Genomic DNA, 25,326 nt, shown 5'->3' with positions numbered 1-25,326 from the left:
CTGTGGTTGAACGTCCGAAGACATCTGTGGTTGAACGTCCGAAGACATCTGTGGTTGAACGTCCGAAGACATCTGTGGTTGAACGTCCGAAGACATCTGTGGTTGAACGTCCGAAGACATCTGTGGTTGAACGTCCGAAGACATCTGTGGTTGAACGTCCGAAGACATCTGTGGTTGAACGTCCGAAGACATCTGTGGTTGAACGTCCGAAGACATCTGTGGTTGAACGTCCGAAGACATCTGTGGTTGAACGTCCGAAGACATCTGTGGTTGAACGTCCGAAGACATCTGTGGTTGAACGTCCGAAGACATCTGTGGTTGAACGTCCGAAGACATCTGTGGTTGAACGTCCGAAGACATCTGTGGTTGAACGTCCGAAGACATCTGTGGTTGAACGTCCGAAGACATCTGTGGTTGAACGTCCGAAGACATCTGTGGTTGAACGTCCGAAGACATCTGTGGTTGAACGTCCGAAGACATCTGTGGTTGAACGTCCGAAGACATCTGTGGTTGAACGTCCGAAGACATCTGTGGTTGAACGTCCGAAGACATCTGTGGTTGAACGTCCGAAGACATCTGTGGTTGAACGTCCGAAGACATCTGTGGTTGAACGTCCGAAGACATCTGTGGTTGAACGTCCGAAGACATCTGTGGTTGAACGTCTGTAGACATCTGTGGTTGAACGTCTGAAGACATCTGTGGTTGAGTCTCAGTTGAAGATGTCTGTGGTTGAATATCTGTAGACATCTGTGGTTGAACGTCTGAAGACATCTGTGGTTGAGTCTCAGTTGAAGATGTCTGAGGTTGAACTTCGGTTGAAGATGTCTGCGGTTGAATGCCTGTTGAAGACATCTGTGATTGAACAGTTGAAGACATCTGTGGTTGAATGCCTGTTAAAGACATCGGTGGTTGATCATCAGTTGAAGATGTCTGTGGTTGAATTTCTACTGAAGACATCTGTAGTTGAACCTCAGTTGAAGCCATTTGTGGTTGAACATCAGTTGAAGGCATTGGTGGTTGAACGCTAGCTGTAGATATCTGCGGTGGTTGAAGGATATCACCTGCAACAATTAAATAGAGAAGCATGCAATGTGGCTCTTGAATCATTAGCTAGTTACTTGATAATATAGTGTGCTAACAACATCAATTTTTTGTCAATACTACAGTGTAAACTGCTTTTGGTAATATGGGTACATTGACAATTGGTGTGTGTATATAGGATAAGCACTGTGGCAGTACCTTGTGATGGTTTGAAAGAAGTCAGAGTCACAACTACAGAGTTACAAGGCAAAATCAAATAAGTGCAACTGGTGGGGCAGAGGTACTCCAATAGAACAGTCACCAAGGGGAAAATTTTGAAATATATGGTAGTCCAGGATTTGTTTAAACTACATCTAGCACCCAAACCCTTAAACACTGAACAAATGAAAGCTCTAGTGTAAATCTACGTGTAGGATACAGACCTAGCACAAAGATCCAAGGGCATGGTCTCTAACCGACTTAGAAAATGTATGCATTTTATAAGGGCATATAGGCAGAGTCATTGTGGGACTGGGTTATATGTCATTCTGAAATTGTCACACACTGTTAAAATAATTGTGGGAGACTGAATGTGCTTTGGTCAAAGTACTGAAAAAATCAAAGCTCGCACTGCTTCCTTTCACACGTTAGACTCGGATTTGACACAGCTGGGAAATGGCAGTGATTGATAAAGTTGACCTGGGTTAGCGGTAGCCAGTGCTTACAGCAGTGTAAAGAACACGTATGTCAAAGAAGCAGCTTGTGTGGATTTATACGATGGGAACGAGTTGTCACAAGTTGCGCTTTCAGTGGAGCCACAGTAGTACAGAAAATGGCTGAGAAACTGAGTGAATGTGCATTTCCCTCACTACATTCTCGCCGTGAGGCCAGTGTTGTGGACCTACTTTGTAAATTACTTGATTTCCAAGGTCGAGGGCCTCTACAGCAGTTTTGTCCAACTTTTTCCACTGCTCCATTGACACATTCTTATTGCTTAAGAAGTTTAAATGATGATCCTTTATCACTATCCTCATCAGTTCAATACACATCTCTAGAAGAAGCTTTCTTGGTTCGATCACTAACATACAGTACCACCCAGAGGTAACGTTACAATCCCTTGTGAGTGCTCAAATCCAGGCCACGACTTGACACGACGCACGACTGGAATACATCACGTGCGAAGGCACACGATTACTGGAGCAGCCACCCGAGGGAGCTTGCGTGTCATGGATACACATGGTGAGTTAGTTAGCACACACATGCCAAAGAAATCGCAAGTTGAAAATTGGCTACACGAATGTCAACTGCTCGCAAGTGTAATGTTACCACTGGGCGGTACTGTATGGGTATCTACTCCTTTAGACATCAGGCTGAGAGGTTCTGAAGAGGGATGGTCTACTGTTTTGAAACTGTTACAGAGACATCTTTGTGTTTAATTGTATGTATGTTGTATGCTTTTTAAATGATACTGTAAAAAAAAAAAGAAGAAGAAGAGGCATGGTTTCAAATATGGACCCCACCCACATTACACGAAGTGCAAAAATAACATTTCTACAAGGAAGCTTACCCATTCAGGTCTTTAGCAAAGTCCATCCATTGTTTAATAGAAGGCGAAAACAGCCTTAAAACACTCTAGAAACAGATGGGCACTATACAGAATTTTCCGTGATATTTCTGGACTTCTCCATTCATCGTAACAAACATAAGTACCCATAATTGAATTCTTTTAAGCATGCCTATAAAATGAATAGAGTGGTTAACCACATGTTGGTCTGGGTGAATGGTCATCCACTGCAGGCTATCAGCCTGAATATGCTTAGAGAAAGCATTGTAAATCAATGATCAAAAGTGAGATTTGTGATGCTTGAGGTCTTTCTGCTAGCAGGTTTCTAACCATTTTAAGAACCTGCTAGCAGGTCTCTTAGTGAAGATCCAAAGATAAAGCATATTATACATACCATTTTCTAATGGATAGTAAAAGTTATAATTTCATGCATTGATCTAACAATGTAATGGAAAATCTAGATCATTCTAGAACGATTTATGAGTATTGCATTACAAGTTCTCAAATAAAAATATGTAATATATAATCATCATTCTGCTTATACATAAGAAATCTGATCAAAATCAAACCCTAAAGCTGATCTATAGTAGGCTTTGGGGCCATATTAAATACAAGCAGTGCAAAAAGAGTGCGACCTTCATAACACCTGACTCCCTTTTTTCACAGCTTGGCTGTTTTTATATAGATTTTATTACTGCGCATATGATGGTTCTATTAGAGACAGGAGTCCTCTAGTTTCTATGCGTTTGCCTACTGTTTCATTACAGCTTTCAGCATACATTACTGATGAACATGCATGTTTATTCACAACTTACTCCTTAAACAACTCCATCCTCCTCCACTAGCCATCCACATAACTGATCCATCGCTTAACACATCACACACATATGATGGGTCTCCAGTTCCATTAAAGCCTTCTTCACATTGTAGATTACACATTGACTGATATGTGCTATTACAAGACTCCGCCAATATACTGTTAGTTGGTAGTGATAATGAGGGACACTTCATGATGGTACAGGACTCTGGTGATCCACTCCAACTACCATTACTTTGGCATATCCTAGTATTATCAATGTCTAGCTCGTAACCAGAGTCACATGTAGAAGCGCAAATATCTTCATATGAAGGAACTCCATCATCTCCCAGTGAACAACTAATCATTCCATTTTGAGGATTGTCAAGTGATGGACAAAGGACTAAGAAATGATATGTAATCAAGTGTAAGCAGCAGGGAATATACATTTACCTCTTCCACACACATTACCATCACCATCACTCCAGCTCCCATTACTCTGACAGGTCCTAGTGTCATTACCAGTTAGCTCATAACCATTGTTACATGTGTATGTGCAAATATCTTCATATGAAGTAACTCCATCATCTCCCAGTGGACAATTAATCATTCCATTTTCAGGATCATCAAGTGGTGGACAAAGGACTGTATAAGACAGTGTAAGCAGCAAGCATATTCAAAATTAAAAGAAGTAATGAAACAAGAAATTTGAATGATGGTATTACAACATAATTACATGGAAAATCCCTACATTGACTTTAATTTTTTTCTTTTTCTTTTGCACGCTGAAAAGGTTGTCACAAAACAAAATGCATTATCAAATTGCCTAACATAATTACATGGAGAAATCTTTACATTGACATACTATTACAATGTTGAAAGAGGGATTTCCCAAACAACTACACTGTAATACCATCATTTCACTACCTCTATCACTAGAATCATTTTTTTTTTAAATTGAATACATTAATGTGTTTACTTATTGTTATGCATAGCATAGCAGTGTAACTGTGTATCACATATGGCTATTATATTAGGGTGACCGCTTTAATGCAGTATCTCAATATAACTGCTGAGCCTCTGGTATTCCATGTGCAGGGGTGTGGTCACTCTGCCCTGTTTTCTGCAGTAAAACCAATTGCTATAAGTACAGCCAGATCATTGAGGGTGTGGTTTACCATGTTCTGTTTGGTGATTGTTATAAGTGCAGCCAGATAAATAAGGGACATGGTTGTTGTGAAGTAAATTGAGCATTACAAGTACAGCTTTCTACTACTTCTCAAGTAGCAGTAGCATAAGTGCAGAGTACAATATAAGGGAAAACTATTGATCAGACAGAATGGTTAATCAAAAGTAAAATTTGATTGACCATCTGTGATGCATGTCCATAAGACATAGTGTGTGTTTCGCACACCAAGACAATGTGTTTCGCATTGCCTTGGTGTGCAAAACACATCTCACAGTGTGAAGCAAAAGGTCTGGGGGCACACCCTAGGAATTTCTAAAAATAGAATACACTGAGATTGAATCTGAGACCAGTTTCAGCTATTTATCACCAAACTTTGAAGTACACAATTTTACTGAGAAGTAATTGCATTTGTAAGTAATTTGTGTACAATTTGTAGTGTGTAATGTTTTATAAAATTAGCTAATGAACTGAATGAATGTACATAGCTACTGTATGCAATCGAAATCATGCATAACTTTGTAGGCTACATGCCACATTATTTACTTTGATATAAGTGGTAGTGGTAGTGGTAGTGCAAATTAAATTGGCACTAGTTATAATCATTCACCTAACTAGCTTTTGCTAAATTTTCTATTTGAATTGTACTAGATCGATACTTACTGCATGCAGAACATTTAGGCATCTAATACTTACTTTGCAGAACACTTGGGAATCTTTTGTTCCACTTTCAACAGTGTTTGCACATTCTAAAAAATGGCTGTCTTAAACTCAATATCATATCTCCACTTCATAAACATAGTGTGCTTATTTTCTTCTTCTCCTGGGAGAAGTGTTGGTCAAATAGTGCTTCACAACGTTAACTGTAACCCATAATTGATAATTGATGTAAACACGAGGTGCAATGCTCTAAATTATGCATGTGCATCAAATTGATCCTTCGACAGGGTAAAGACTTTATGCAGCAATTGAAAAGGGTTGATAATGAAAGGTAACAAAGTGATAAGAATAACAACTACCATAATTCATGTTATAAAGGCTAATAATTACACTGATGAAAAGTTTGATTGGCACAAATAGCCTACCAATAGTTGCATTGATTAGTCAACAGCATTATTGGTCAAAATGGCTGATAGCCAATTGTTATATTGTATTCTGAAGTGCTTCAAAGTTTTGTCATGACATCTATATTATGTGTACCTGAGACAGGCAGGGCCGCCCAGAGAATTTAAGGGACCCAGGGCAAAGAGTTAAAGTGTGGGCCCCTATATATATATATATATATCTAATCCAAAACAGCCAAGCTATAAAAAAAGAGTGCGGCCCTCAAAAAGGCTATGGTGAAAAAAGATGTGAAATCCAAGGTGGCGGCCAAGAAATGGCTGTGATGGTAGGTTAATGGTAAAAATTTTAATAACGACAATTCAGATGAATTTGGTGCCGCTGCACACCATAGCCTTTTTGAGGGCCGCACTCTTTTTTTACAGCTTGGCTGTTTTGGACTAGATTTCACTTCTTTTTGTATTTGTATACCCCAATAAGCCGGCTTTGGGACTTTTTTAACCTATCTTTTTTTCTTTGCCACAGGAAGAAGAAAAGATGAAGCAGATGTACTTTAAATATTTCTGATTTTATCAGTAAATGTACAGATTATATATGTAATACATATATTTATCACAGAACTCTCCATGGTGGTTTCTTTGTAACTGAACACTCTACAAGGTGACTTCTTCTAGCTGCTCTCTCTACAGGGTGAATTGTTTGTAGCTGAACGATCTACAAGGTAACTTCTTCTAGCTGATCTCTCTACAGGGTGATTTGTTTGTAGCTGAACTATCTACAAGGTAACTTCTTCTAGCTGATCTTTCTACAGGGTGATTTGTTTGTAGCTGAATTCTGTACAGGTGATTTGTTTGCAGCTGAGCTCTTTACAGAATGGTTTCTTTGTAGCTGAACTCTCTACAAGGTAACTTCTTCTAACTGATCTTTCTACAGGGCAATTTGTTTGTGGCTGAATTTTTTACAGGGTGATTTCTTTGCAGCTGAACTCTCTACATGGTGGTTTCTTTGTAGCTGAACTCTCTACAAGGTAATTTCTTCTAGCTGATCTCTCTACAGGGTGATTTGTTTGTAGCTGAATTCTGTACAGGTGATTTGTTTGTAGCTGAGCTCTTTACAGAATGGTTTCTTTGTAGCTGAACTCTCTACAAGGTAACTTCTTCTAGCTGAACGCTCTACATGGTGGTTTGTTTGTAGCTGAACTCTCTACAAGGTGACTTCTTCTAGCTGATCTCTCTACAGAGTGATTTGTTTGTAGCTGAACTCTCTACAAGGAAACTTCTTCTAGCTGATCTCTCTACAGGGAGATTTGTTTGTAGCTGAACTCTCTACAGGTGATTTGTTTGCAGCTGAACTCTCTACATGATGGTTTCTTTGAAGCTGAACTCTCTACAAGGTAACTTCTTCTAGCTGATGTCTCTACAGGGTCACTAGTTTATAGCTGAACTCTATACATGGTGGTTTCTTTGTAACTGATCTCTCTACAAGGTGACTTCTTCTAGCTGATCTTTCTACAGGGTGATTTGTTTGTAGCTGAACTCTCTACAAGGAAACTTCTTCTAGCTGATCTCTCTACAGGGAGATTTGTTTGTACCTGAACTCTCTACAAGGTGACTTCTTCCAGCTGATCTTTCTACAGGGTGGCTTGTTTGTAGCTGAACTCTCTACAAGGAAACTTCTTCTAGCTGATCTTTCTACAAGGTGATTTGTTTGTAGCTGAACTATCTACAAGATAACTTCTTCTAGCTGATCTCTCTACAGGGTGATTTGTTTGCAGGTGAATTCTGTATATAGGTGGTTTGTTTGCAGCTGAGCTCTTTACAGAATGGCTTCTTTGTAGCTGAACTCTCTACAAGATAACTTCTTCAAGCTGATGTCTCTACAGGGTCACTAGTTTGTAGCTGAATTCTCTACATGGTAGGAGTGGCACTTGTTACTGCAAGATTGAATATTTTGATATATATTTAAAATGCATATAAGAAATTGAATTATATTTTAAAATACATTATTTAAAATAAATTCTAGTTTGATATGCAATGGAAGAGTTCTCACCTGAAGCTTCGCTTGTGCAACACTTTGTTTTGCTCCACCTCACATTTATAGCATTCCTGCTAGCTGTAATAACTTGTCGCTTCATTCACTTTTGCCTTAAAGATATACTACCCATTATAGAAGTATTATTTAAATAAGCTGCCATAACTAACTGTATTTCTTAGCGCACAAGACAGCCACTTTTTTGTTCACTTACCTTTCAAACTGACTTGTTGAGCTATGTGAAGAATGTTTCCATTCATTATTATATGGAGGGTGTGCACTCCCTCTTTACCTGAGGCACTTTTAGCTGCTTGACTGCCACCTTAAACTGCAAACTACTAGATTTATGTGGTGTAGTGTGTGTTTGTTTTTCCCCAGGCCAGCACCTGTACAAAATTAAATCATGTAGCTATAGGTAGCTATAATAGCCACTCTCCTAGTACATTCTGTATATATACAGGGGCATAGCCAGGATTTTTTGAAGGTGGTTTCCAACAGCAGTATTAAGTTACCAGAAGAGATGCTTCAGCTGCTGAGAGACTTTCAATATTTTAATAAATTAAAACTCAGCAAATTGCTATATTTTATGAAAAAAAGTACATTATTTAATTATAAGTGCCCCTGGGATGAAGCTAGTACTAGATAAAGCTACCTAGTGGAAACAGACAGCATAAGACATAGAGGCACATATAGACATCTGTAAATGATAGTTATCCCACTGGTATAGAAACCATAAATCCACTGATACAAATGGAATGACTTACAATCAAAATATTGTAACTACAAATATGCATATATGTGACAGGATTTAGCAAAATCAACCATATGGGCGCAAAAGCCAAAAGTGAGATAACACCAGCATGAAGTTGCTGCACTATCAGGCTATTAAACAATTTCCATATCAAACTCGCCTTCAGCTTGTCGGGTCTGCTTTTGGTGGACTGTTCTCTGGCGACCTGTATAACCACCCCAGATGTCTGTACAGGTCTGTGAACAACAGGGAAGTGCTTTGGGGGGTTCATACACTCTGGACAGACGAGCAGGGAGCTGAATGTGTGATGTATGTCTGTTTAGTGAGATTTCAGTCTATTTCCTGCCTCTGAAGGGCTGTTTTGTGGTCTGGTGCCTTCAGTTACATTCTTGTCCATTTTGTAGTCTATTTCTTGCCCACCCTGCCACCCCCACCCTCCACCCCTTTTTGAGGACTTGTGATACAGCAAAACTGGTGAAAAAACCTATCTAAAATGGTGGGAAACTTTACAGGGATTACCTTGGCCACTAACTGTTCTTAAAGGTTGTGAATTGCTCCATCTTTGCTGAAAAATCCAAACATGTAGCTGCCAAGGCTGGTGAGTAACAAAGCTTTGAATTATTAAAGTACGTTTTATCTCTGAATCAACAATGCACCCATAAGGGTGATTTTCCAAAATCCAGTCACATATATCATTTTGCATGTCCAAGTGACAAAAATACTGGAGTTCTATATCTTCAAACACTGCACACCAAAGCTATAGCAGTATAAGGTCATGCTCAGTTTTGCATATGATGTTAGAATGTCTGAAAAACTCCACTAATGAAGTTTCTTAACATATGGATATTTACATGCATGTTCCATTGGACTACACCTGACTGCTCTATCAGAGTATATACCTCACTGCTCTATTAGAGCATATCGATCTTTTTAACAAGTTTTCAAGGGGGCTTATGTTCAAGCTAATGTTACCTCTGTAAATCCTTCCTTGAGAGAATATAAGCTTATAAATTGTCATGCTGTGCCATACACACTAGTTGTCACAGTTGATAGGCACAGTGCCATATAAGCGCCTAATTAAAATTGTATTCATAGGTGCAAAGCCGATCCCATGATTATGAATCATGGTTCCTACATATGGTTCCTACATATGATGCCAGCTGCTAGGCACCAAGCACCAAGACCAAGTGCTACTTTTGAATGTTGAAGACATGGGTGGACAATAAAGCATATATGTTATAATATTATGATGTTTGTAGTAGCTATTCAGCTAATTCATATCACATTCAGTTTTGAACCTTCATAGCCAGGGGCCCTTGATGGGCCCCCTGGGGCCCCTTTCAGGCTGGGGCCTTGGGAAAAATTCCCCAGTTGCCCCCACTCCCCTTCTGGGTGGCCCTGGAGACAGGCAGGCAAAAAATCATGTTTTGACAATTTTTAATATTCAATATTGTGAGGTTTTTGTATTTTAATGCTATTGACGTTAAACACACTAAGATTCATTGCATACCACAATTCGCTTTATTTTCCTGCAAAAAAATTTTCGTAATAAAGATTTTTGTCTAAAAATATTTTCTTATGATTTATGTGAATGACTGCTCTATTAGAGTAGCTTGACCTTATGCAAAAAATATTCGTACAAGTGCTTCCATACAAAAATTATTTTACAATGAAAAAAAAGCTAATTATGGTACTATAATGATTTTAATAGAATTTAAATGATCACTTAAATGAATTAATGTTGGAGCTAACTGCCAGTGCATCCTGAGTAAGGAACTACTGACTATAGCATGCTAGCATGAGCTATATCCGAAATTACGTCACAGATGTAAAATGGCCGCTGTAGTGTGGAGACGTTCGTAAAATTTGTATGGGTGACTATGGGAAGAAAAATTTTGAACGGAGGTATCTCAGCCAAGAAGTAAGATATCGAACTCTAACTAGTGGGTATGGCTATAAGACAACACAATAAGTGCGTAAAAGCGATTTTTGGTTGATTTCAAAACAATGCTAGATTGCTATTCTTTCAGCTAATTTATAACCATACCTGCTGGTTAGAGCTTGATATATCTTCTGTCTTGAATGAGATATTCTTGTTCAAAAACTTTCTTGCCACAGTGGCCCATACAAATTTTACGAACGTCCCCACACTACAGCGGCCATTTTTATGTCTGTGATGTAATTTCGGATAAGGTTCATTTTGGGCACCAAATAGGTATGTATAGGCTCTAATTAGAAACACAGCACATGCGTCAGTGTACCCCCTGGAGTCAACCGCGTGCTTCAGTGAAATTTCCCAAACCCCTAACCTTCCCATCTTCCTAACAGCATGCATAATATACATGCCCCCTTTTTTTACAGAGTTACGCATTGCACATACGTAGCACCATTCACCACACTACCACTGCTCACCATACTATTAACAATTGCTACTTACGTCTATCCTACACAGTGTTACTCAGCCTTTATGTGCAAGTCAATCTCTCCTAGCATTTTTCTGGGCGCGTGTATGTATGCATAATAACATCTAGTTGTGTAAATACACCACTGCCTAACATCAGAGGCAGATGTGGGGGGGAGAGTGGGCTTTGGGGGGCTGAAGCCCCCCCCCCCCCCCCCCTTTCACTTTTAGGCTTTACTTGATCAATATGCTAAGGATTATAATGAAATTTTGTCTTAGCATAATTATATGATCACTAATAATACTTATAAATGCACTATATAAACATCTTTCCAAGACATTATATCACCGGATATATGCTAAAGGTTAAGGACCTGGATCAGCATTGGAGATGTACAAGATCAAGATACTTTAATAGAGCAGTCACCTAACTACTCTAATAGTACATTCAGCAGATACATAGTAGTTGGTTCTGCTATGGAATTTATCCATATCTGTACATACAATGAAGTGCATTGGTCTGTTTAAAAGGTTTGATTCATCTACTTGTGTATATAGTTATTATCTAATCCAAAACAGCCAAGCTGTAAAAAAAGAGTGCGGCCCCCAAAAAGGGTATCGTGAAAAAAGATGTGAAATCCAAGGTGGTGGACAAGAAATGGCTGTGATGGTAGGTTAATGGCAAAATTTTAATAATGACAATTCAGGTGAATTTGTGTTGCCTTCTCCACTAGGATTTGGCACCAAATTCACCTGAATTGTCGTAATTAAAATTTTTGCCATTAACCTACCATCACAGCCATTTCTTGGCCGCCACCTTGGATTTCACATCTTTTTTCACAATACCCTTTTTGGGGGCCGCACTCTTTTTTTTACAGCTTGGCTGCTTTGGATTAGATTTCACTTCTTTTTGTATTAGCATACCCAAAGCCGGCCTGTGGATGGCTTTGGGGCTTTTTAACCTATATTTTTTTCTTTACCACAGGAAGAAGAAAAAGATGAAGCAGATTTTATAAATACGTTAATTTTGGTTTTATCAGTAAATGTACAAATAATATATACATATAATACATATTTTTATTACATGTCGATTAATCCCTATAAGATAACTTTTTTTACAGCTGATCTCTCTACTGGGTGACTTGAAATGTAGCTGAACTCTCTACAAGGTGATTTGCTTGTACGTAGATGAACTCTCTACAGGATTCTCACTACAGGGTGACTTGACTCTAGCTGAACTCTCTGCAGGGTTACCTGTTTGTAGCTGAACTCTCTACAGGGTGATCTGTTCGTAGCTGATCTCTCTACAGGATGACTTGTTTCTAGCTGAACTCTGGATGAATTGTTTCTAGTTGATCTCTCTACAGGGTGACTTGTTTCTAGTTGAACTCTCTATAGGATTATCTGTTTGTAATTGGACTCTCTACAGGATGGTTCTTTGTAGCTGATCTCTCTTCAGGTGACTTGTTTCTAGCTGATCTCCCTACAGGGCGAACTTGTTTCTGGCTGAACTCTCTACAGATGATTTATTTGCAGCTGAACTCTCTACATGGTGGTTTCTTTGTAACTGAACTCTCTACAAGGTGACTTCTTCTAGCTGATATCTCTATAGAGTAATTTTTTGTAGTTGAACTCTCTACATACAAAGCGACTTCTTCTAGCTGGTCTCTCTACAGGATGACTTGTTTCTAGCTGATCTTTCTGCAGGGTGACTTGTTTCTAGCTGAACTCTACAGGGTGGTCTGTTCATAGCTGAACTCTCTACAGGGTGATTTGTTTGCAGCTGAACTATCTACATGGTGGTTTCTTTGTAGCTGAACTCTCTACAAGATAACTTCTTCTAGCTGATCTCTCTACAGGGTGACTTGTTTGTAGCTGAACTATCTGCACGGTGCAGCCGAACTCTTTACAAGGTGATCCTTCTAGCTGATCTGTCTACAAGGTGATCTATTCATAGCTGAACTTTCTACAGGATAGTTTGTTTGCAGCCGAACTCTCTACGTGATGGTTTCTTTGTAGCTGAACTCTCTACAAGGTAACTTCTTCTAGCTGATCTCTCTACAAGGTGACTTGTTTCTAGTTGATCTCTCTGCTGGGTGACTTTTTTCTAGCTGAATTCTACAGGGTGATCTTTTTGTAGCTGAATTCTCTACAGGGTGATTTGTTTGCAGCTGAACTCTCTACATGTAGCTGAACTCTCTACAAGGTAACTTCTTCTAGCTGATTTCTCTACAGGGTGACTTGCTTCTAGCTGATCTCTACAGGGTGATTTGTTTGTAGCTGAACTCTATTCAACTTGATTTGTTTGCGGCTGAACTCTCTATATGGTGGTTTCTTTGTAGCTGAACTCTCTACAAGGTAATAGCTGATTTCTCTACAGGTCGTACAGGATAACTTGTTTCTAGCTAAACTCTCTACAGGGTGGTCTGTTCATAGCTGAACTCTCTACATGGTGGTTTCTTTGTAACTGAACTCTCTACAAGGTGACTTCTTCTAGCTGATCTCTCTACTGGGTGATTTGTTTGTACCTGAACTCTCTACAAGGTGATGTCTTCTAGCTGATCTCTACTAGATGACTTGTTTCTAGCTGATCTCTCTACAGGGTGACTTGTTTCTAGCTGATCTCTCTACAGTTTCTAGCTGAACTCTCTACAGTGTGATCTGTTAAGTTTGTAGCTGAGCTCTCTCTTGTTTCTAGCTGATCCTTCTATAGAGTTATAACTTGTTTGTGTAGTTGAACTCTTTACAGGGTGGTTTTTTGATTGGTTGCTGAACTCTCTACATGGTGACTTGTTTGTACTACAGAGTGACTTGTTTGTAGCTGAACTCTCTACCGAGTGACTTACTTGTAGCTGAAGATTGTATAAAGTGACTTGTTTGTAGCAGAGTTTTAGGGTAGCTAACTTGTTTATATAGATGAACTCTCTACTGGGTAGTTTTTTTTTTTTTTGTAGCTGAACTCTCTACACAGTGACTTGTTTGTAGCTGAATTCTCTACAGAGTGACTTGTTGTAGCTGAACTCTCTACAGGGTGACTTGTTTATAGCTGAACTCTCTTCGGTGTGGCTTATAATGTTCTGAATATCTACAGCGACATATTTGTAGCTAAAGTTGTAAGCACCCTGTAGAGAGTTTAGCAGCTAAACTTTCTACAGGGTGACTTGCTTGTAGCTGAATTGTCTATAAGATTAACTGTTCATAGCTGAACTCCCTATAGAATAACTTGCAATGCAATATAATTCTATAATGGAGTAAGTTATAAACGTAGCTGAATGCTCTATTAGGGTGACTGTTCTATTAGAGTATCTCGATCTCGCATTTGCTACACGTAGTTGGTTTTCGAATCATAACTCAGTGGTTTGTAATCCTATTCTTCTGTACTACTGCAAGGACTTTCTATGATAATTATTCCAGCTACATACCGATCTTCAGCTCATTGCTCTAAGCTAGGGTCCACAACGCGAAAAATCGATATCCTGCAATCAACTGCCTAACTATTGTCATGTGTTAGGCTAAGTGTGACTTAAATAACACCAGCGTGGCAGCCAAGTTTGTCACTTTCTTCTGGTAGAAAACGGTACAAATGTCTAAAATCACGTGATTTTTCATTGCAGCGGTCCGTAGGGTTCTTCGTATGCCACGATATTCACTCTCAAGATTGTTCAAGTAGTCTATCATCAACTCAAAGTATTGGTGGTTTGATTTTATTGGTCAGTTTCTGGTGGCAGCACGATCTGTGCAGCTTTTTGGCGACAGACAAAATGTTTCTTCCTCTGGAGCACAGGACAAGCAGAGCAGCAACTGCGCCGTGGGTCAGCAATGACCAGTACTAGGTAAAGTACCTGTATGCGGAGTATGGTTATAATTGAAGCTTGTTAGCCATCTGGCCGAGCCATCTATATGCTGAAATTCGGCCAAAACGACGCGATTTTTGCAAACAAATACCAGAATTGTAGACACATCAGTGAGATAGTCTCCAACAGCAAGGATACGAAGCTTATAAACACCTAACAATACGACTATCTCGCCCAGTAAACGCATAGAGCAATCCAATGCATGAAATAGGCACTCACGTGATTGAAATTCAAATCGCAGAGATACACATGGAATCGCTTTCATTTCTGAATAGGAACCATGCAGTGTGCTCCTTTTGTAAATATTTCTGCTAATTGTTTGCTCGGGCATGGTCTGGGCCAGTGCAAGGTGTGTTCGGCTGTGATGGCATCATAGGGAGAGTCTTAGACTGCTGCGCTAATCGAGATGCTGAACGAAATGCACACAAACTGATTGTCGCTTGATTCCAAGTGATTTTACGGTCATTGGAATAGATTATGGTTGTATTTTCCGAGATTCGAATATCGATCACGTGAGTGCCTATTTCATGCATTGGATTGCTCTTAGTCTCGTGGCGCCCGACCCTAAAAAGGGTCGGGTGCCGCGAGACTATTTATTTATTAATGCTTTATAGTACACACATACAAGCATGAGCTTAGGTACACACACAGATACAAGAATTGACAATACACATGGTGTACTAAAGGTCTGTAGGCTTGTTCCTACAGCCAAAAGTAGTAATTATAAAATAATAATAAAAGAACACATGATAAATTGTCTAAAACAGTGTGTAGTTAATCAAGAAATGATCAGTAACACACCGACTACAGGGACAGTGGTAGTGCAGTGTATGGTAGATTGCTCTATGCATTTACTGGGCGAGATAGTCATATTGTTAGGTGTTTATAAGCTTTGTATCCTTGCTGTTGGAGACTATCTCACTGATGTGTCTACAATTCTGGTATTTGTTTGCAAAAATCGCGTCGTTTGGCCGAATTTCAGCATATAGATGGCTAACAAGCTTCAATTATAACCATACTCCGCATGCAGGTACTTTACCTAGTACTGGTCATTGCTTACCCACGACACAGTTGCTGCTCTGCTTGTCCTGTGCTCCAGAGGAAGAAACATTTTGTCTGTCGCCAAAAAGCTGCACAGATCGTGCTGCCACCAGAAACTGACCAATAAAATCAAACCACCAATACTTTGAGTTGATGATAGATTACTTGAACAATCTTGAGAGTGAATATCGTGGCATACGAAGAACCCTACGGACCGCTGCAATGAAAAATCACGTGATTTTAAGACATTTGTACCGTTTTCTACCAGAAGAAAGTGACAAACTTGGCTGCCACGCTGGTGTTATTTAAGTTACACTTAGCCTAACACATGACAATAGTTAGGTAGTTGATTTGAGGATATTGATTTTTTGCGTTGCAGACTGTAACAAAATATTTGGTCCGGGTGCATAAACGGTCCGGCCGGACCGCATATGTTCGACATAAACGGTCAGGCCGGACCAGCTATGACAGCAAAAATGGTCCTACCCGAGTAAAACTGGTCCGGGTTATGAATGTCAATGCTATTAAAGCTAAGCCATGCACTCGATACTACTTGTTGTGATTAGCTATACTGAGTGACAAAATAATTACCTAACCGAGGCTATACTATCAACTTAACCAAAATCTGGAGACAGTTCGTCCTCAGCACTGCATGAGTTAGCGAATACTGGCGGAGTACCATCTTCGCATTGTAGCTAGCTACCTCCACAAAGTTACAGACAGTTGCTGAAGAAGTTGGCGCCTAGCAAACTATAATATTGCTAACTTATAGCTAGCTATTACTGTACACAGTTCATTCGCGTCTCTTTGAGAGAGGCATAACTAGCCAGAACCCGGACCACTTGGGTCCCAGGCCAGGCGGCATCAATTATTGTACACTATAGATCGAGATACTCTAATAGAACAGTCACCTTACAGCAGTCTCGTAAATATTCAGTAACATAGCAGCTACTCAAATAAATTGTTGAAAGTAACCTCATATACACATTAATTAAGTCACCCGAAGTATGTAGTTGATTGCAATCAACAATGAGTATATACAGATATGGTTTATTATGTCTTGTAGATAGATGTATAAGTTGTGGTCTGACACTATAGTTTTGCATAAACATACATGAAACCTAGAAGATGTCAAGAAGGTTAAAATGTTCCAGTGCTATATGAATGCTTTCAGAACCTGATTTTGAATAATAATAGCATGCACATACAGTTATGGTTGGTACCATAGGCGGCGGAAAGGGGGGGGCTAGGGGGCTGAAGCCCCCCCTCGGTCTGTTGAGAGGGGGCTTAGCCCCCCTCAGAATGATATCACACCGAAATTATCTTTCTTGGAGTGGGACTGAAAACCGTGATAAAGATCAAGATACTCTAATAGAGCAGTCACTCTAATAAAGTAGTCACTGTGTAGCGAGCTATGTAAGGATTTTTATGTAGTTTATCAGCTAGAAATAGTAACTGATGAGGTGGAAAGCTATTGTTAGTTGGTTGTGACCTTTTTTTTTTTTTTGGTCTCACCTTACCAAACTAGAGATAAGCCTGGGTCAGCCCAGCCCCCCCTCATATCAACTACTTCCTCCGCCCCTGGTTGGTACTATAACATGGAAAAGCTAGTGTGTCGTGAATTTATAACTAGGCTGGAGTTTGAACAATGACAAAGAGCTGCATTAGTGTACGCATATTTAGCTATAGTGGTACGCTGCATGATTTGCATGCAAAAACTCAAATTTCATTATGATAGCTACCTTGAAAGAAATACATGCAGGGCTATATGGCATATAGCTTATTTATACAAGAATTCTAATTATGCATTTCAGGAGTCCAATAGATCCTATAGGAATGGTAATACACAAGTACTTTGGGACATTTATTTATTTATATTTATTTATTATTGCTCAATGGCAAGTTGCCAAAAGTCCCAGTAAATGAACAGTAATTATAATAAAAGCATTTTAATTAACTTATACTTTTAATGTCTGAAAGTTAATAGGTGGTGGCAGTTCGTGACATCAAGCTGCTACATGGACATAAATAAAGGTAGGTGCAGTGGTTTTTAGTGTGTAGCTACTAGATTTATTTATTTATTTTATTTTTATTAGTTTAACCAAAAGGTAAGGTGAATACAAAAGGCAAATATGCTATATGAGATGATTTAGTTTGCTGCATGTAGGTTGTAGAAGATCGTTGACATTGTAGCATCAACCATATTGCTTCAGATATGTTAACTTAGCTGCAAAATTCACGCCAGCATAATTATCGGGTGCATGCATGACAAACTTTTTTTTAAGCGCGGAGGCGGACCGTTTATGTTCAGCCCGGACCATTTATGCACTGGCATGGGTGGTCCGGGGGGACCAAGTATGTAAGCATAAGCGGTCTGGCCGGACCTTTTATGACAGCATAAATGGTCCTCCTGTACCTTATTTGCCTGGACCATTGGTGCATTGACAGGTCCCTATCTAAGCGGTTTGTCTGGTAGGCGTGAAAACTAATAGTTCTGTTATTCATAAAAATCAATCGCGTAATTGTGACACAGGTTGGATTTTGTGTCATATCTCCATGGTCTTTATCTCGATTCTTTTCAAATCACAGAAAGGCACTCCTACGATAATTACTCCAGCTACATAGCAATTTTCAGCTCATTCCTTCAAGGGGTTTACCCTGTGGTCGTGATAGACCTGTGACCGTATTTTACGCAAATAATCGGTCATAACTCCGTGAATGTTGATCGGATTCCTACCACAGTTGGTACTGACATTTGCCATAATGAACCCTTTAAGTGTACCAAATTTCAACCCGATTGGAGTACGCATTCGTGTTTTATAGCGGATTTTGCGAAGTGTGCGAAAAGAAGAAGCAAAAGTAGAAGAAAAAAACGAAGAAAAAAACCCCAAACTTTGGTCGCTCATATCTCGGAAATGGCTGGAGCTATTTTCTTAAAATTTGTTGTCATAGGCCTCACACATTCAGTTGACTGTTCGTTGTTGACTGTGGACTCCCCTACCTAGCCAGCACTTCTGCAGTAAATTTGGTTTCAATCGGATAAAGGATCACTGAGCTACAAAGGTGTGAAAATCACGTTTTCTTTCTTCCTGTAAATATACTCACGGTGTGGCGCGCCGGCTTCTTGGGCCGCACGACACACTACCGTATGTCTTGATGTATGGCAATACTTAATTCAGGTACACAATTTCCATTGAAAATGCTCTCAGATTCAATCTCATATCATTCAAATTTCAAAATTTTCCACTTTCAACATTATTGTTCTAACATGCACCTATTGTTGTGCAATTGTGAGGGGGTGCATCATGTGCTTGGTTGTCTGAACCTACCAAAACCTTTCCATCAACAAATGCTACATTGAGCCATATCAATAATCTAAAGGCAGTATATAAATATCTACAGGCAGAAATATCCATTTTATGTGGAAGTGTCTCCAAATGTCAGTATTTTAGCATCTATTTTTCAAAAATTTCCTGGGGGGGCATGCTCCCAGATCCCCCTAGTTCCAGCATGCTTTGCATACCTCCACCCAAGAGATTAGTACCTTGAGTTAGCCCCCCCTTTATAAATCCTAGATCTGCCCCTGAACGTATATTGGTTTTTGTGCATTTCTTGTTTGTGTATTTGTGTATTCACCCTCTAGCCCTGTACACTTCAGCTGCGGCAGTTTATCTGTGTGCTTGCCTGTGGTTTGTGTGTTTGTCCTGTTCTTTCCTTGCAGAGTGTCACTACTGCAGTGCAGTAAAGCCATACCTGCATAGCAAAGCACCAACATTTATTCCTAGAGCTACCATACATCTCAAGCTATAGCATTACAGATGTGGGCTCTACTATCAGCAACAGTAGCAGCAGCACTACTGCATTATGCACATCCAGGTTCTACTATCAGCAGAAACAGCAACTGCAGCAGCATCAGCAACAAACAATACAAAAATTAACTAGGCACACGTTTTATGGGCCGATATCACTGCCTAGATGCCGGGCAAATATTGGCAAAAGCACTGGCATCACTGCTACTAGAGCAAATGCTGGTTCACCCTTTGCCTTTTTGGCACACTCCAAGCTAGGGTCCAATCTGTCTTTTACTAAACAAGCATTCAACCATGCTTTTAAAAGTTGTGCAGATCACTACATTTACACAGAGTGATGTTGTCAGCAGAGTTACAGCTGTAAATGCAGCCTCTCCATTCCTGATAGAGGGAATGTGATAGTGCAAGGTCTCTGTAGGATGACAGCCAAAAAGTTTCATGTTATGCATAGGTCAACACCATGAGTGGCCTAGAATGGCAAGAGTCTGGGAAGGACTGATAATAGCCCTGTCCCAGATGTCTCGCTTACCCAAGCATCTGCCTTAATAAGTCTGGTATCAATGGCTTAACATTTTTGGCCTACAATCTAAAAATACTGCAAAAAATTTGGCCCATATGTAGCTGTCAAGGTCTTGTGCACTTATCAACCCCTCCACAATCAACTGATAGTGTGCAGTCTGCAACAGCAATAACCAAAAAGAAGAGTAACAGTCAACTGAATGTATGAGGCCTATGACAGCAATAAACAAAGAGAAAAGGAGCAGGGGCATTAAACTGAGGCTGTGGTGTAGTAAGGTTAGTGAACAACATTAAATGGCAGCAATTTGGGAGGCACCATTTTCTTTGGGAGAATCCTTAATATACAGTTATCATACTATATAATACATTGCATCAACAAAATAACTTACTTCTTTCACAACTCCATCCTCCCCCACTAGCCATCCACATTACTGATCCATCACTTAACACATCACACACATATGATGAGTCTCCAGTTCCATTAAAGCCTTCTTCACATTGTAGATTACACATTGACTGATATGTGCTATTACAAGACTCCGCCAATATGCTGTTCATTGGTAGTGGTGATGAGGGACATTTCATGATGATACAGGACACTGGTGATCCACTCCAACTACCATTACTTCGGCATATTCTAGTATTATCAGTGTCTAGCTCATAACCAGAGTCACACGTAGAAGTGCAAATATCTTCATATGAAGGAACTCCATCATCTCCCAGTGAACAATTAATCAATCCATTTTCAGGATTGTCAAGTGATGGACAAAGGACTAAGAAATGATATGTAATCAAGTGTAAGCAGCAAGGGATATACATTTACCTCTTCCACACACATTACCATCACCATCACTCCAGCTCCCATCACTCTGACAGGTCCTAGTGTCATTACCAGTTAGCTCATAACCATTGTTACATGTGTATGTGCAAATATCTTCATATGAAGTAACTCCATCATCTCCCAGTGGACAATTAATCATTCCATTTTCAGGATTGTCAAGTGATGGACAAAGGACTATATAATAGATGATGCATAATCAAGTGTAAGCAGCAAACAACATAATATTTACTTCTTCTACACACAGCATCACTACCGCTCCAGCTCCCATCACTCTGACAGGTTCTAGTGTCACTACCAGTTAGCTCATAACCAGTGTTACAAGAGAAACTACAAGTGTCTCCTCCATAACCCAATCCAATGCTACCAGAACTACATGATGTTATCTCTCCATTAGATGGTGCTGCTAAGGTACACTGAACATCTATATAAATACACAAGAATGATACTACATTGCTTGTGGTTTCCAATAACAAATGAAAGTACTTAAAATATCTTTTCATATGTATGAAATTTATTTTTTCTCAAACACACATTTTTAGATTGATTGTGTCTAGCAATGCTCCAGTTATATATCTGCCAGTCCACTTTAACCTGTCAAGACACAATATGGTAGTGTGCCGTGCAGCCAAAGAAAGCCGGTGTGCCACACTGTGGTTATATTGACAGGAAGAAAGAAAATGCAATTTCAGCTCTGTGCTCCTTTCTCCAAAAATGATTTTACACTGTAAATGCCCTCCACCTTTGGCATCCCATATACAAATTTGAGCAAGGTTGCCTTGAAATATGAGCCCTCAAGGTTTGGCTTAATTTCTTTCTTTCGTTTTGGGGGGCTTAGGTTATTCTTTTTTGTGCATTTTACCAAAACCATTATAAAAAAGCAAATGCATGCCTCAATCATCTTGAAATTTGGTGTACTTCAAGGAGGTATTAAGGTTAATTTATGCACTACAGTTATCATTATTATTATTATATTTACTAGGACCGCGTCACATACAACCAAGTACATACACCAACGTGACAGCCCCCCGGTGAGGCTATTAGGTGGTGAATGCATTATCCCCAAATCAACTCAATATGTCACAGTAGTGACAGATATAACACAATAGTGGCATCGTAACTAAAGGCCACCAGTAGCTAAGTGCCAGTACATCATTGGTGTGGTATAAATGGCACAGTGATGTGTACAAAGTATATGTATACAAAACATACAGGAGAGAACTATACATTATTGCAGTATTGTATGCAGCAATACATTATAGGCAACATCACCATGCAGATAAAAATTATTAGCCAATATACAGCAATGCATATCAACATCAACTAGAGCTAAGTAAGGTTCATCAGTGATGTAGCAATGGCACAGTGATGGGTGACACACTATAGTTATACATACACAACTTTCAGGAGATAGCTACACAATGCTGTAGGCGTATGCAAGCCAGATGAACCAGATAAAGGAAGACAGCCAAGCCACTAGAGCCTAGTAGCTACGCCAGGTGAAGGCAAAAAAGATTAAGCACGTATTGAATTGCCTGACACCAACACAAAGAAAGTTCGCCATGCCAGCTGCACAAGACAAAATTGTTTACTTGTATTTTATATGTAACTGTAAGCTTATTGTAAAGAGCGTGGCATATGTCAGTTTAATGTTTTCTTGTATTGTTTATTTACGTGAATGAATCCACTGGCAGCTGGCATGGAGACTTGAGATTGTTATTGTTATTATCTACTTTACCAGTTAGGCACTGGAGGGTGTACACAGAAGGCAGAGCCTGTTCGAGGTGTTTACCCATAGCCTAGGAGCCTAAGCGAAAATCTTTGAGCTAAATATCCTAAAGTGAAACGGGACAAATACCTAGAGATGTTACAAACATAAAAACTTACTTGTAATCTTCTTGTTTACACAAGTGGCTTCTGGCTCTCCTGCACGGGCATCACTAATCTTCTTCGCGCAATATGTAAGTAATTAAGCAAGGGTGTGGTACTGGGCGTTATATAGAATTACACGTATGATCAAGTCATCAGCACAAACAGGAGCGACGATTATACGTTTGTGCCTTCATTCACAGGCGAATCTATCCCCGGTTAGTTCATGTCTCTAGGCCTCGTAGTTTTCTCAAACATTAATTATTAATTATTTAATTATTTATTTATTTATGACGTAATTTTAACCGCGTTTCGTATTATTCTTAGTACTTGGTTGTATAATTACTGTGCAGCAATCAAAAGATTATAACGCACAGATGTGATCATAAAAGTTACTTAAGTTACTACAATGGAAGATGATTTGCTTTAAAAAGGCCAATATTTTGTCATGCTTGCAGGGTAAACCAATTATGAAAAAACTTTTTAAAAAATCAGTCAGTGCATAGGTTAACCATCATAGATCAAACTTTTGTGGTTCACATTGACAACTACAGAGTTACAAGGAGAAAACCAACCTGGTGCATATAAAATCGTGGATAAAATACTCTAATAGAACAGTCACTGAGAATTTAAAAGGGCACGCAAAAAACTTATCCAGGGTTTGAACCAGGGAACTACGTACCCATTTTCCAAACTCTCCACCACTGTTAAACCACTGCTGTCAGCTGATCAGCTCACTTAATTTCTACATTATAAATAAAAATCCTACTCATTTATGATTTCATAGATCTATACCAATGGAGAATCTAGATTATCTTCTATGTGTGTTCTATTATAACTCCTTAGAAAATGTACACTCTATTAGAGCATTTTAACAAATAGTCAAATAAAGTCTTCAATACAATATTATTGTAGCTTCTATCTTCCATAATCATCATTGTGTCTGTAGATAAGAAGAAATTGAGAACCAAAACTGGATTTGAGGTATTTAAAACACAAAAAGAAGTAAAATCCATGCAAAATCAGCCAAACTGAAAAAAGGTGCAGCCTTTAAATGCCTGGGTGAAAAATCAAAAGTGGTGGCTAAGAAATGGCTGTAATGATATAAATTTAATGCGCACAGCTATTATTAAAATTTACATCATTGCAGCCATTTATTGGCCACCACCTTTGATTACACAACTTTTTTGCCTAGGCTTTTAAAACCAGCACCCTTTCTTACAGCTTGGCTATTTTTGCATGGATTTTACTCTTAAAAGAATGCTAACACAATAGTATTATAATAGTTTTGTACAACAGATTATAACCGTACTCACCAACTGTAAATTGGATTAATGGCTGCCTTCTACCAGTGCTAGAGAGTGCACTGTTACTAGAAAGTGATGTTATAGCATTAGATCCCTCAAAGAAATACACCACATAGCCATTTGTTTCTATGGTCCTAACTTGATAACGAGATTCAACTGGATGATAAAATCCTACAATGTCTCCTGCCTGAACAGGTATTCTGTTATTTCCAGTGAGAGGAATTCTAGCTTCTAAATATTCTAAACGAGTGACATGACTTTCTTGTATCTCAACTTCACCAATCTTGGTATAAGTCACTGAAAACGGTGATGATGGTCTCCATATCTGGATGTAAGGATAATTGTTAAACTTGGTATCACGTAACAGCCTAACTCTGATGTTGGTAAGTCTACCATCACAAGTAAAACTTTGACGTGGAACAATTGCTATTCGGTTCCGAGGAAGTTGATTACTTCCAATCCGCTGCACTTCAACAACATCTATACAGTGGATACCTATAGAACAGAAGTGTCCATGCTAAAATAACTGATGGACAGTAATTAATGTACGGATCTAGACATTATATGGAAAAGGAACGAAAGCTTGTGGTTGCAAAGAAGCACAAATAAACTGTGTTAAAATTTTGATTATGTAACTCTGGGAACACCATCAGGTTGATAATTCATGGCTTATGCTAAAAGTGCAGTCTGCTAATATTTTAGCATCAATTAAATATATATACACACAATAATGTTTGAAATGTACTGTTAAATTGACATTGGCTTTAATAGATCATCATTGAATCTCTGTGTAATAATCATTTTGTTTTTGCACAGCAAACATAATCATACAGTACAGTAGCACTGTATAGTAGGGATCATGGAGGTTTGGGCTTCTTACCCAAATATATTACCCAAAAACTAGCCTCATGTTTCCTTCATGACAGCTTGGCAGCATTGGATAGGCACAGCCAAGCCCAAAATGCCTTCCAAACCCATCCAAAAAGTTTCTATGGAATTTTAATTTTTTTCTATTTAACAGAATTTTATGCCAACTGACCAACTGATGCCTCCAGCCAAGCATAACTCAACAATGGATAAGGCTATGGACTTGATTTCTTCACTGTTTGACATCACTTCATCCCAAGATGTGCCTTTTCACCAACCACAGTACAAACAATACACACTGTCACATCATAGACTTGCCTTTGTCCTCCTTTGTGTTCCAGTTCTTTTTTGCTGACAATACAAAGTGTCAATTTATGATAGCACGATGTGGCTTCCCTGTGGCTGTGTTGG

General features: G+C 39.1%; 1 protein-coding gene across 1 annotated transcript in view; it reads right to left on the bottom strand.

Moving 5' to 3' along the window:
- LOC136261097 (uncharacterized) overlaps positions 1-25,326 on the bottom strand; it is a 40,766-nt gene that overhangs the window by 62 nt on the left and 15,378 nt on the right. Inside the window, exons 2-8 of the mRNA XM_066055065.1 lie at positions 24,058-24,543; positions 21,105-21,296; positions 20,858-21,049; positions 20,424-20,807; positions 3,834-4,025; positions 3,400-3,783; positions 23-1,061 (exon numbers count right to left, since the gene is read on the bottom strand). Coding sequence (XP_065911137.1) covers positions 23-1,061; positions 3,400-3,783; positions 3,834-4,025; positions 20,424-20,807; positions 20,858-21,049; positions 21,105-21,296; positions 24,058-24,543 — 2,869 coding nt within the window. The remainder of the gene's footprint in view (positions 1-22; positions 1,062-3,399; positions 3,784-3,833; positions 4,026-20,423; positions 20,808-20,857; positions 21,050-21,104; positions 21,297-24,057; positions 24,544-25,326) is intronic.

The sequence above is a fragment of the Dysidea avara genome, chromosome 7 (assembly GCF_963678975.1).
Source record: "Dysidea avara chromosome 7, odDysAvar1.4, whole genome shotgun sequence".
NCBI classification, from domain to species: domain Eukaryota; kingdom Metazoa; phylum Porifera; class Demospongiae; order Dictyoceratida; family Dysideidae; genus Dysidea; species Dysidea avara.
This window is presented reverse-complemented; position numbering and strand designations above follow the sequence as displayed.